Source organism: Molothrus aeneus, chromosome 23 (assembly GCF_037042795.1).
Source record: "Molothrus aeneus isolate 106 chromosome 23, BPBGC_Maene_1.0, whole genome shotgun sequence".
Classification (NCBI taxonomy): Eukaryota; Metazoa; Chordata; class Aves; order Passeriformes; family Icteridae; genus Molothrus; species Molothrus aeneus.
Genome location: NC_089668.1, coordinates 4,561,845 through 4,574,156, shown reverse-complemented (window position 1 = coordinate 4,574,156; position 12,312 = coordinate 4,561,845). Strand labels below are relative to the sequence as shown.

Below are 12,312 nucleotides of genomic sequence, written 5' to 3'. Positions count from 1 at the left end.
TGAGTTTCTCCTGCAAGAAAATGCCATGACTGCCTCTCTCATTCATTATGATCCATTCAGTCTCATACTCTGCCACAGAATGACTGACTGGTATCACTGGTATTCTTAAATTACCAAGAAAATCTTTAGCTGAATATTACAGCAGAATCTGCTTAAAGGACACACCACTGAAAATTAGCTGTACCCTATCTCTCATGCTCTAAAGAATAAAGACAGTTTTCATTATATTAGGATGTATTTAGAGAGATTTCCTTAAGTACAGGGAATTCATTTTTAAACTCTTCAAATAGGTGGAGTACAAACTATATGGTTTTGCTGCTTAGTTTCACATTTTGTGGATATTACTCAAGCCCATCATCTGCAACTTGTAGAAATCCAAGTTCTGAATAATTTTACATTTCCATTTCATTTGATTTTGTTCCTAAATCATAAAATTGCATCAATGACATTAATGTATTTTCTAACGAGTTTAACTGAAGAATATTAAATTCTCACATTAAAAAGGCATCAAAATCTTTTCAATTACAACACACCCCAAGTGCCCTCAAGCACATTATTCTGTTTCTGTGTGCATTTGACAAGGTATCCAAGATTAGAAGCATCACTCCCTTTGTAACTTGGCAATTTCTTGTGGAGTTTGTGCCAGGTTTATTTGGGGAACAGAACGTTAATACAAACATTTCTGCTTCATTCCTATGCTATTATGTTTTAGATACACGATTTCATTAATCTCATACTGTACTGATAATTCTCTACCAACACCTCCATGCTGTGTTAATATCAGTTATTGATAATGCAAACAGTATTGCAAATATTTCACGTACATGTAGCAACTTTACCCTTCAGTCATGATTCCCTACCCCAACCTACTGCTACATCAGTCATTTAAAAATGCCTTCCACTTGTGGAAACAATGAATCACAGGATCTTTCCAAGATCTCAAGCATAAGAAGAATTAAAGACTATACACTCTGTAATACCCAGCATGCTGAATTTGTCCCTGTAATAGTGAATTTTATTTTCTCTACAACAGGCTTGAGATAAGTCTGGTTTTCTGAGTAATCATTTTGCATAGAAACATCATAAAGTTCAAGAACTTATAACTACTCCTTTCTTACTACTGCCTGTACAATTATAGTAAATTAAATTTTATGAACAACAAAATGCTTTTTGTAAATTATAGTAAATTAAATTTTACGAACAACAAAATGCTTTTTGTAAATTATAGTAAATTAAATTTTACGAACAACAAAATGCTTTTTGCCCTCTGGATAAATACACTAAGTATTAGCCTTCTTTTCCAATATTAGTTAAAAAGAACTGTATACCAAAACTGTGAGATCACCAATTTGTTTTAGATTTTCATTTTCAGCCTTTTTAAAATGTACTTACTGGTTGCTCGGGTAAGTCTTGTGGCTCTTCCATGGGTATTACTATTATTTTAATGCTTAAATGATTCAAATCGTGTGTTCCTCAGCAGTCTTCAAGCCCTGTTAAAAAAAGGTGTTCATGGCTTTATGTACTTTTTGGGGGCTTATCATGTAGGCTATCAGAGAATATTAATTGTTATATACTCCTCCCCTAAAACTCGTGTGGCCATCTCCCAAATAAAATACAAAATTCATATATGGAAAGAGTTCATAAACAAGGGATTTAGCTTTAAGCTTTGAAGATACAGATTCTTCATGCACATGGTACATTTCTACATCATTTGCTAGGACCACGTTGACTGCAGAAGCTAACACACTAATCAGACACGTGCACCATGATTTTAAAGACAGTTTAAATGATCAAATCTGGTCTACTAGGTCAGTAAACAGCATGATTCAATCTAACCTGTTTTAATTTAGAACATTTATATAACAATAAAAAAAAAAATCAGGACAAAACTGTGCACCTAAATGCATTTACACACAGTGCTGTTCCCCACCAAACTCACAAAGCAAGTTCATTATTTCAAATGCACCTTTCAAAAAGAGAAGTTTGATGAAATTTTATAAAAGAATTTTTATTTTGGAAGCATTTAGCGGAGAGATCTTATATACTACATCAAAAAGCTGCTGCTTTCCAGGGACTTAAAATCATGAAAAAGAAATTTTGCATAATATTTTCACAACCTGATTAACTTTTGCAATTTGCTGGGCAAAAGAGAAAGGCCTGTGATCTGCTGGCTCCCCCCTCTGCCCACCTGATGTGCACGAGCACTATGATCTGTGTTTTTGTTCCTTCTGCAGCTCATTTTGGAGCCACTTTATTAAAACCAACCCCAACCTCTTCAGAGCAGCTTTCCCTGAGCTGCGTCCTCTGCCACACACCCACACAGCACAACTTCAGGGGACTGCAGAAATCAGAAGAAATACTGAAAAACTCTTGGTGGGTTGGAGAAACAAAATCCAGAGACTTTCTGTGCTGAGGTACAACCTATTCCTGCCTCCACAGCCACAAAGTCCAGCTCTAAGTGTCTGCAGTAATGTGAAAGTGGCTTTTTTACACACCACTCCTTCCTCTAGGACCTTCTGTTTACCCACCCTGCCCGGAGTCTTCAGGCACCTCCAAACCACGGGATTATCCCCGCACAAAGTGACTGAACTGGTTTACAAAAACAACTTTCTGGTGTCCTGAAAACCATGGCTGTGTCCCCTGCCTGGCTCCTGCCAGACCTACTTACCCTGGCAGCACGTGCAGCCTGCCCACAGCCCGGCCCCACGTGCCAGCCTCGGGGATGCTCTGCAGCCTGCAATAATTGCAAATTAACCAAGAAAACACAAAAGGTTTCTCCTTCATTTGAGGGCAGGTCTTACGTGCCAGGGTGTATTGTATGTGGCAGGATAAGGTTTCATTGACGGTCTGAGGATTTTGCAAGGCTGCCACTCCTAATCAAAGCTACTTACCCTTATTGCCTGAACTCGAATTCACAATTAGTTTTTTCCCATAATTCAGGTTCTTTGGAAATGACCCTATTCACAACACACAAGTCTACAATACAAAGCACTATTGTCACCTTTGCAGTTTTTCCTCCACCAGTTTCAACCAGTTTTATTTTAAATGTAAATCTTATTTATTTTTTGTAGAAATAACAGAAAAATTAGGACTGAAGAGAAACTCTGCCACTCAGAGATTATACAAAGAAGTACAAAATACAATGGCCAAGAGCAAGAAGATTTGAAATTCGTTCCTGTCCCTCATCCTTCACTTCTGTTATTTAACACTGTTTTGCTGTGTAATTACATAGAAGAATCCCAAACGAAACTCTTCAGTATGGAAAAATATCTTACATTCCACTGATCCACACAGCAGTAACTTCCCATACCATGCTTTGCTTCAAAGCTGTGAGCAGTTCTTTAATTTTGGTTTTCAGAAGGATTTAAATAATTACAAAGACAAAAAGATTCTCAGAGTCCCACTGGAATATCTTACATGTGTGAAGAAAACACTCTTTCCAAATAAACTGGGGTATCTTGTAGCACCTGGAAGCAGATGATTGAACCAAAGCAAACGAACAGAAAGTGTTCAGAAGGCAGAACTTGAAGTGAGAAGTGAGAACAGAAGTGAGAATTCCAAGTGAAACTTGGCCTAGGATGGATGAAGGATGAAGGATGAAGGATGAAGGATGAAGGATGAAGGATGAAGGATGAAGGATGCCTTCTCTGTACCTGCAGAAACAGCAGCAGGGGCAGGGGATGACACCTCACACTCCAGGTGTGCTGTGGCTGCACAGAGCAAGCACCTGGGGGAAATGGAGGCACTGAGCTCCACATCTGAGAGCAAGGGGTGAGGGCATCCTCCCACAGCCAGGGCCAGCACCAGCAGCTTTCCCACACCCCAGCAGTGTTAAATAACAGGAAGGGAAAAAAGGGAGAGCTCCTGCCTCTCCCAGCCTCCTGCACCCCACTCCTGCCTGCCTCTCACTCCCTCCTTCCTGCCTCCAGAGGCTTGTGAGGTTCAACAGCAGTCTGGATGTAGGATCTGCCAAGGGAAAAGAAAGAGAAAGAAAAGAAAAACCAGAGACCCAAGCAGAGTCTTTCTGCTAAGGTGATGACACAAAGATCAGCTCTGGCCTTGCAGAGCCCTGTTCCAGGGGAGCCAGCAGGATGAGGGTCAGGAAAAACATGCAAGCAGAGCAGCAGGATGTCCCTTTTCAGCCACAGCCATGGTAAATGAAACCAAAATTTTATCATCTACTTGATGTTCCACTTTGACGAAGCAGAGACATGACAGTGATAAATATCCAAGAGCCTTTTCACCTGTACCACCCACCCAGGGTCACCAGGGTCTCACACAGAGCAGGCAGAGATTTTCTTGGGGCTGGGCACAGAAAGTCCTTGGATCATGGCATGGCAGGAACCTCTCCCTGCCTCTCTCCTCCTGCACTGAGAGGCTGAGTGAAGCTGCTGGCAGCTCCAAGGCTGAAACCACCAGCAGGATGCAGGGAGCAGCTGCTCCTGCCCTCTCCAGCACAGCTAATCCCCAGCTGCCCCCAGCCCTCGGTGGGTGCATGGCCCAGGGCCGCAAACCCCTCCAGGTGCCCCAAACCCCTCCTCACCCAGTATGAGAGCTCTGAACCACCCAGAGCTTGGCCTCCCCAAAAATCAAACCCAGCATCTTGAACCTGCTCAGCCTGAGCTGCCTCAGAGGAGCACACTGAGCCAGCAGCTCACCAGCAACAAAGATGATTTTTAAAAACTGAAAATACACAAGGCTGATTTTTTTTTGTTGGGGTTTTTGGTTGTTTGGGGGGGTTTTTGCACATCAAATCTCAAAATTAGATTTTAACTCGTATTAAACTCAACTGCACTCAGGTAAGCTTTATTATTTTTTTACACATTACTACAGAACATTTTTAAACCCTAAGTGAACACAACAGCAGAGGTATCAAAGATTCAGGAGGTAAGAATGCTTCTGTGGGCCACTGGGTTTGTGAATGAGAAAAACAGTACAAAATGGAAGCAAGTGTGCAAGAAGCCATTAAATGATCTGCTGCAATGAAAGAAACATTCAGAAAAATGAGTCCATTGTTCTGCTTCTGGAAACCAGCAAAGTACCACGCTTTTTTGCTTTCTGGGATGATTGTTGTTAATTACCTGATGAAAACTATTCTGTAATATGTGAATTAAACACCAGGTTTTATTTGATCTAGACTTGTTTTGAATAACCACCCTGTTTAATTCCAACTTGCATGGAACATCAGCAATGCAAAATAATAAGATTTGGGTTTGTGTGTAATTTTATTTTGTTTGCTCAATGTAAGGAGCCACATAATCCAAACTTCAAACCAGAAGGCCTCAGAGCAGAGGTAGGGGCTGCAGAATCCCTCTCAGCAGCTGCCTTCAGCTCTGCACATCTTGATGCCAATAATTCACCATTAAAAGCCCTGGCAAGTGATCTCCAGTTTCTTGCACTAAATCCTGTTTTAAAAATCCTAAACTACACAGCCCAGCTTGGTCAGACTTTCTCAAACTAGATACTCTGGATAGAATTTCTGAAAGCTGCCTGCTATGAGCAGCACCTGGATGGACTGCTATTTACTTTCAGCTTGTGCTTTTCAAGCCCATCTGCTTTGGCTTTGAATATAAAGTTTCATGCAAGAAACAGTTCTCCCAAGCTGCAAATAATCAAAGTCAGGATACTGTGATAAAACCAACATGCAGTAATTATACTAATTAGGAAAAAAAGCTAATTTACTATGGTTTTGTATTACTTTAAAACAGTCACTATTTCCCTAGGAACAAAGTTTTGATTGGAGAAATGAAATGACATCTATTAAACAGTGTTGGAATAAAATCATAGGATCATTTATTTCAGAAAAGACCTCCAAGATCATTAGGTCCAACCAGTACCCAGCACTGCCAAGGCCACCACTAACCCATGTCCCCAAGTGCCTTGTGCTTAAAGCCCCCAAGGGATGGTGACTCCACCTCTGCCCTGGGCAGCTGTGCCAGGGCTGCACAGCCCTTTCAGGGAAGAAATTTCCCCAAATATCCAATCTAAACCTTCCCTGGCACAGCTTGAGGCCATTTTCCTTTGTCCTGTCCCTTGTCCCCTGGGAGCAGAGCCTGACCCCACCTGGCTCCATCCTCCTGTCAGGGAGTTGTGGAGAGCAAGAAGATCCTCCCAAGCCTCCTTTTCCCCAGGCTGAGCCACACCAGCTTCTCCTCATCAGATCTGTGCTTCAGCCTCTTCCCCAGCTCTGTTCCCTTCTCTGAACATGCTCCAGCCCTTCAATATCTGTATTGTAGTGAGGGACCCAAAACTGAACCCAAAAGAGAGGGAAATCACTTCCCTACTCCTTGACACCCCATTTTTCACACAGACCAGGGTGCCCTTGGCATTTTTGGCCACCTACCCACAGGGTGGCTCGTGTTCAGCAGCTGTCAAGCAGCACCCCCAGGTCCTTTCCTGATGGGCCCCCTTCCCACTGCTTTCCTCCCAGCCTGGAGTGTTCCATGGGACTGTTGTGCTTAGCATGCACTCCATGCCCTTGTCCAGAACATTCAGAAAGATATTAAGCAGGATTGGTCCCAATTCTGAACCCTGGGGAACTCCACCAGTGCCCAGCCCCACAGGGATGCAGTTCCATTCCCCTTCACTCTCTGGCCCAGCCATGTTGAAGGTTTAAACCCAGCAAAGAGCACACCTGCCCAAGCCCTGAGCAGCCACCTTCTCCAGGAGAAATGGAGTCAAAAGGTTTAAAGTTCAGGCAGACACATCCACAGCCCTTCCCTTATGCATGATGCAAGTCACCCTGAAGGAGAACAGGTTGGTTGGGCAGGATCTGCCTCTCCTAAACACTGGGACTGACCCCTGGGTGTCCTCTATGTGCCACATGATGCCACTGGTCTGTCCTACAGCCTTGCACTCCACTGAGGGCGGGCTGCAGTCCCCAGACCCATTTTCTGACCCTCCTAGATGCCCATTACACTTGCAAGCATCCAGTCAAGTGGGACCTTCCTGGTTAGCCAGGGAGGCTGGGAAATGATGAAGGAGCTGCCAGCTCCTTCAGTGTCCTTGACTGGATCCTACATGGCCCCAGAGACTTGTCTAAGTGGTGTAATATGTATTTATAGAAACATTTTTTATTGTCTTTTACAGCAATGGCTGTAATGTTTTGTGCATTTTTTTTTTGTACAAGTCACCTATGCAGTTATTTTCACTCCTTAGTTGTTCAAGGACCACCACCTTACAATGAATAGCAACAAAAATACATTAATTAGGCAGCAGGATATGTAGTGTTCCCATATTTTCTGGTGGTATCTCATGACAATGTGCCCCATGCTGCTGCATTACACACACTGGATCAATTGAGCATGCAGCCAAAACAAACCAAGGCATCACCCAAGTGGAGCAGAGCTTTTCCTCACAATGTTTTCACTCTGTGCCACTCACCACACGACAGCTTCTGACAGAGGAGCAGAACTTGGCACAGTGCAGCACGGCAGATCTACCCCCCTTTCTTTTTTTAGGTTTAATTAGAATACCCAAATAAAAACAAAAGCAGAAGAGACACATATTGACATTACCATGCACTGCACAATGCAGCAGAGCTCATAGCAAACACTGATACTCCACTATTGGCTTTTCTCATCCTGCACACACACCCACATGCCCCCAGGTACAACACACACAGGTATGTGCAAAATACTGTGACAACCAGACAAATAAACCTTTGTGATGAGTGCTGCTGGATGAGTCCCTGCTCTCTCTCCATGCTCCTTCTTCCCTTCTTTATCAGCCAGGAAATTTCAGAATTAAACACTGTAAAAGTTACAAGGAAGGCATTTTGTATGCCTTATTTCTGAAGCTATGGATGGTCATGAGAAGCCTCCAAATGCTGTCATAATGTAGGGCTAAAAAAAATCATTATTTGATTAAAATTTCATAACCCTAAAATGGAAAAAAAAAATTATGCAGTGAGAAATAAAATTAGAAATAAACACAGCAAGAAAATAACTGAAATCAAACCTGGGAATACAAATCTAGTTTTCTCCTAAGCAATGCATTTCCCATGATTTTGAGATCCTTGAAGGGCTATCAGTGCTCTGAGAGTCTGCAGCTCACTCTGCCTGACCCATGACACATGCTTGTTTTCCCAGTTCTTATGCAATGCTTTTTCAATTCAATTTTGAAACACAGCAGGGAAAATTTTAATGGGGAAAAGAACTGTTTTCACAAAAGGAAGGTTTGGACAGAACAACATCATCCTCAAGAAAAACAACTCCCACTGAGCCCAGAAATCATGTGGCAACTCCTGCTGGCCAGAGCCAACACACATCACTCACAGGGCAGGAGAGCACAGAACTGCTGCTACCTTTCAGTGACAGAAGCAAAGCACAGTGATTTACAGAAACATCAGCCAAGTAGAACAATTGATTCCCCCTCTCTTCCTGATGATACAACTTGCAGTGAGACTAAACAGATTTTTCTCCTGATGACCACACAGAGTGTGGTACCTGAAATCTCACAGCCCATATACATTTTTGTGTTTCTGGAAATAATTAAACAGGTCACAAACTTCTAGAGCTGCAGCCCCAGACAGCAAAAAACAAAAAACAAAAAACAAAAACAAAACAAAAAAAAAAAAGCTGTTTGACTTTCATGGTTTTAAAAACAAACTTCCCAGCAGCAGGACACACTGCCCTTAATTCCTAAAAGCCACTTCAGACATATCCTAATAGATTAGGACACTTCCTGAACAAAAGACTGAACTTTTTAAACTTCTCTCAGACAGCAAATCTGTATCGCATTAACCACAAAAAAGAATTATTGACATTAGGCAGTTCTAAACTCCATTTTCAATAAAAGATTTGACTCATAGATCTCAAAAAGTCACACAGCTAGCACCAGAGGCTACCATGAAATGCACCTATACTTCTATTAGAGGAACTCTTCCAGGACTCAACTGTACTCAGTGCAAGGTCCCAGGAGAAGTGAAGATGACAAGTAACAAAATAAACAGCCAGCTTACAGTTTGTCCAGAAGGCTGATCTGATCTGATCTGTTCAGTGCTGTGGGGGCCTGAAGAGGCAATGTTTGATCATCAAGGACAGCTTCCCCAAACACAAGAGCCCAGTCCAGCCCAAGAGGCAAGAAAATGAGCAAATGCAGGGGAAGGACAGCTTGGCTGGACAGACAACTTTTGACTAAGCTCAAAAAGGAAGAATCTGGGAGGTCCAGCAAACTAGTATGAGACTGACTTCTAAAATCCCAGAAACTGAATTACACATAATAGTGTAGTCTGTATAGAAATAGGAACCATCACCCAAGGTTTAAAGCTGCCACACGCTTTATGTGAAGTTCCAGCTGGTGACTCTCAGGGAAACAGCATTCTCAGTATTCAAACACAACCAAGAAACATTTCAAGACACAGCAGGAAGCTCCTGAGATGCAAGAATAGTGCTCTGGTCAAGTCTTAACTCAGGAGAGACCCATCTGCTGCAGAATGAACTGTTCCATCACCTCTGAAATTAGGCTAGACATACCCTTAACCCCAAATAAAAGTCCACTGAAGAGATGGAAAGAGTCCCCATAACAACATTGTATTATTTTTCTAAATACAAGGCTTGTTTTGTAGTCAGCTTGTTCAGCTACAGCACTGATGGGTGACAACCTGGAACAGACAGGGCAGTGATTGGTGTGAATCACAGTGACACCATACCCTGAAGAGGCTGCTGTGCCCTGCTGTGTCACAGCACTCTCCTAAACATCATGTTGGGTATCAGGAGGAGATCCCAGCCCTTGCACCATCACCTTCACTGAGGCTCTGGAGGCAGCTGCAAGAAGAAAGAAAGGATTTGAAGTTACTCCCTCAGGTACTGGAGTGCCTCCAGTCATGGCATCTGCACAAACTATCCCAGAATCACTGCTAGAGAGGAGCCACCAGAGAATACTGCTGAAGAGATGCTGGCTTGAAGCCCTTTAATCAAGTAGAGAAAAAAATTCTAGACAGATCAGGATGAAATAAAGGAAGTAAATTACGGGTAAGACAAAGCAAGAAAAAGCTGAAAAATACCATCCTCAATGTATAACCAACCAGTGAGTGATGCTGGTCATGGTACAGGGGCAAAAATCACTCCCAAATTCCTGTGAGAAGACACTGTCTGGAGATGGGTGGTCTGTGGACACTGCTTGGTGCAAGAACATACATAAAATACCAGCTGTTAAGTCCTGACACAATTCTAGTTCGGGCTCAAAAGTTTCCACACCTCTCCATCCTGGCAGCTCCTCTTCCAATCACAGGGTTTTGCAGATGCAGTAAAAGTTTTATCAAACATCAGTTTCTAAGAGCAGATTGCAGGGAAAAAGAGCAGAGACTTGTCAAGAGGGGGAAAAAATAACTCTACTTCTGCTAACTGAGAGCACAGGCATGGAGCTACTCACATCCCAATGTTATCTGCCTTGAGTACCTTGTGTAGAGCATGGCTTGCACACAGGCACACACTACTTGCCTGACTTTAAGTTCAATTAAAGTATTTCAGTATATTTTATCTAGTTTTATGTTTAGCCATCTATGACCACTTTTTGGTACACAGAAGTTAGGAAATGGTTCATTAATCTACTGTAGAGGGGCTCCAACTCATTCATACAGCACATTTATAGTGTCTTCTGACATATTCAACTCAAAATTCATTCAACATCTGGAGATTTCTGGGGCAAACCTTTGAGAAGTTACAAATACTTCCAAAATCACCAATTACTTGGGAATTCCTACAGCTATTGCGTACATCAGTGACCATTTTTCAAACAAATTATTTGAAAAGCAACAAATTTTCACAATTTTTCAATCAGATGTGCTGCACAACCCAACAATACACAGCTCCCCAGGTGCCACAACTGCTGCTGAGGCAAGAGCTGAGGGGGAGACAAAAGTTTCAGGCAAACACTGCAGGAATTGCAGCAGCTTGGAAACTGCAGGACCTTGAGCTCAGGATGTTTCAAACAGAGCAGGGAGAATGTACCAGCAGATCACTGCTTGTGTGGCAAAAGCTGGATGGAGAACCCCAGAGTAAGAGGGATCACACCATGAGGTGACAAGGAAAACCCCTCAAACACAGTAGGTTCAGCTCAACAAGCCTGTAGGTTTGCAGGCTGAGAAAACCACTATGTTCATGCATTTTTAAAAGTAACTTATTATGAAACCACTGACTTCAGACACATGAATTGTGATTCTTAATTAAACATACCTTAATCAGCTTCCAGAGTTTAAGATAATCCACAACAGACAAAACTGAAGGAAACCAAACAAGTGGCAGATAAGATTTTTATGATTATCATTATCTTCATCAGCATGCTGCCTGTTAATTACCAGTTGGAGGTTACTGCACTACAGATTAAGTGCATGACAGAGCTAGCTCCATTCTGAAAGCAAACTCCACCATCACTCTTTGTTTGATGCTCCTTTAGAAGGGCTACAGTGATGTTCCATCAAGGACTAGCTCTAGTCTGGAAACCGTTCAGCCACACCACGCTGCACAGCAGCCAGACTAACAAAGCATTCTGTGCTGGATCTGCCTGTACATAAAGCTCCAACAACTCCGCACAGCATCCCCAGACCCAGGAACATCCGGCAGAGCCCACCTGGATCCAACCTCGCTTGCGAAGCCTAAGCCCAGCCCAAACATCCTATTAGAGTGCACAAACCCCAGTACAAGCGTTAAACCCACTCAGGAGCCATGCAGGTGCGCTGAACCGTGCCCTGGAGAAGCCGGCACAGCCCGTGCCTGGCCCCGGGAACCGCGGTCCCTCCTGTGGCCATCTACGGAGCCCCGGGCAGCCCTGGGGCCGGTTCTGGGTCCCCTGTCCGCTCCTGAGCGCCTGGGGTGCCCCGTGCCCCTCCTGCCTTTCTCCCGGCCCTTCCGCGCACCAGCAGCGGCGAAGGAGCCGGGACAGCCGGGCACGCCCCACCGGGCTCGGGGCCGGCCGGACAAGGTCCAGCCCCGGAGCAGGTCCAGCCCCGGAGCAGGTCCAGCCCCGCGCCGCCGGTGCTGCCGCGGCCGCTCGGGCCCGCGCTCCGGCGGAGCAGGGGCAGGAGCGCACGCTGAGCACACGCGTCGGCCTCGCCGCCCGCGGCCTCGCAGCGCCGGCCCGCCGGTGCCAGCCCGAGCCCGCCAACAGCACCGAGGGCTCCGTGCGCAGGGCCCGAGCAGGTTCTTACCGAGAGGCGGCTCCGGAGCCGGGCCCGGGGCCCGCAGCGGACATGGCAGCGGCGCCCGCGCTCCCCGCCCGCCGCCGGAACAGAGCGCGGCGCCGGCAGTGGCGTCACTGCCCGCCCGCCGGGGCGGGGCTGCTGCCGTGAGGGAGCCGGGCCCGTGTGCGTCT

General features: G+C 44.6%; 1 protein-coding gene across 3 annotated transcripts in view; it reads right to left on the bottom strand.

Annotated features, from left to right (window-relative positions):
* Positions 1 to 12,209, bottom strand: part of EYA3 (EYA transcriptional coactivator and phosphatase 3) — a 41,606-nt gene extending 29,397 nt beyond the window's left edge. The window contains exons 1-4 of one of the 3 annotated variants that reach the window (XM_066564705.1): positions 12,149 to 12,209; positions 9,653 to 9,767; positions 7,662 to 7,752; positions 1,393 to 1,490 (exon numbers count right to left, since the gene is read on the bottom strand). In XM_066564705.1, coding sequence (XP_066420802.1) covers positions 1,393 to 1,425 — 33 coding nt within the window. In that variant the 5' untranslated portion in view covers positions 1,426 to 1,490; positions 7,662 to 7,752; positions 9,653 to 9,767; positions 12,149 to 12,209. Of the gene's footprint in view, positions 1 to 1,392; positions 1,808 to 7,661; positions 7,753 to 9,652; positions 9,768 to 12,148 lie in introns of those variants that run through there. The other 2 variants (XM_066564706.1, XM_066564707.1) reach the window with 2 other exon arrangements.
* Positions 12,210 to 12,312: the final 103 nt, after the last annotated feature.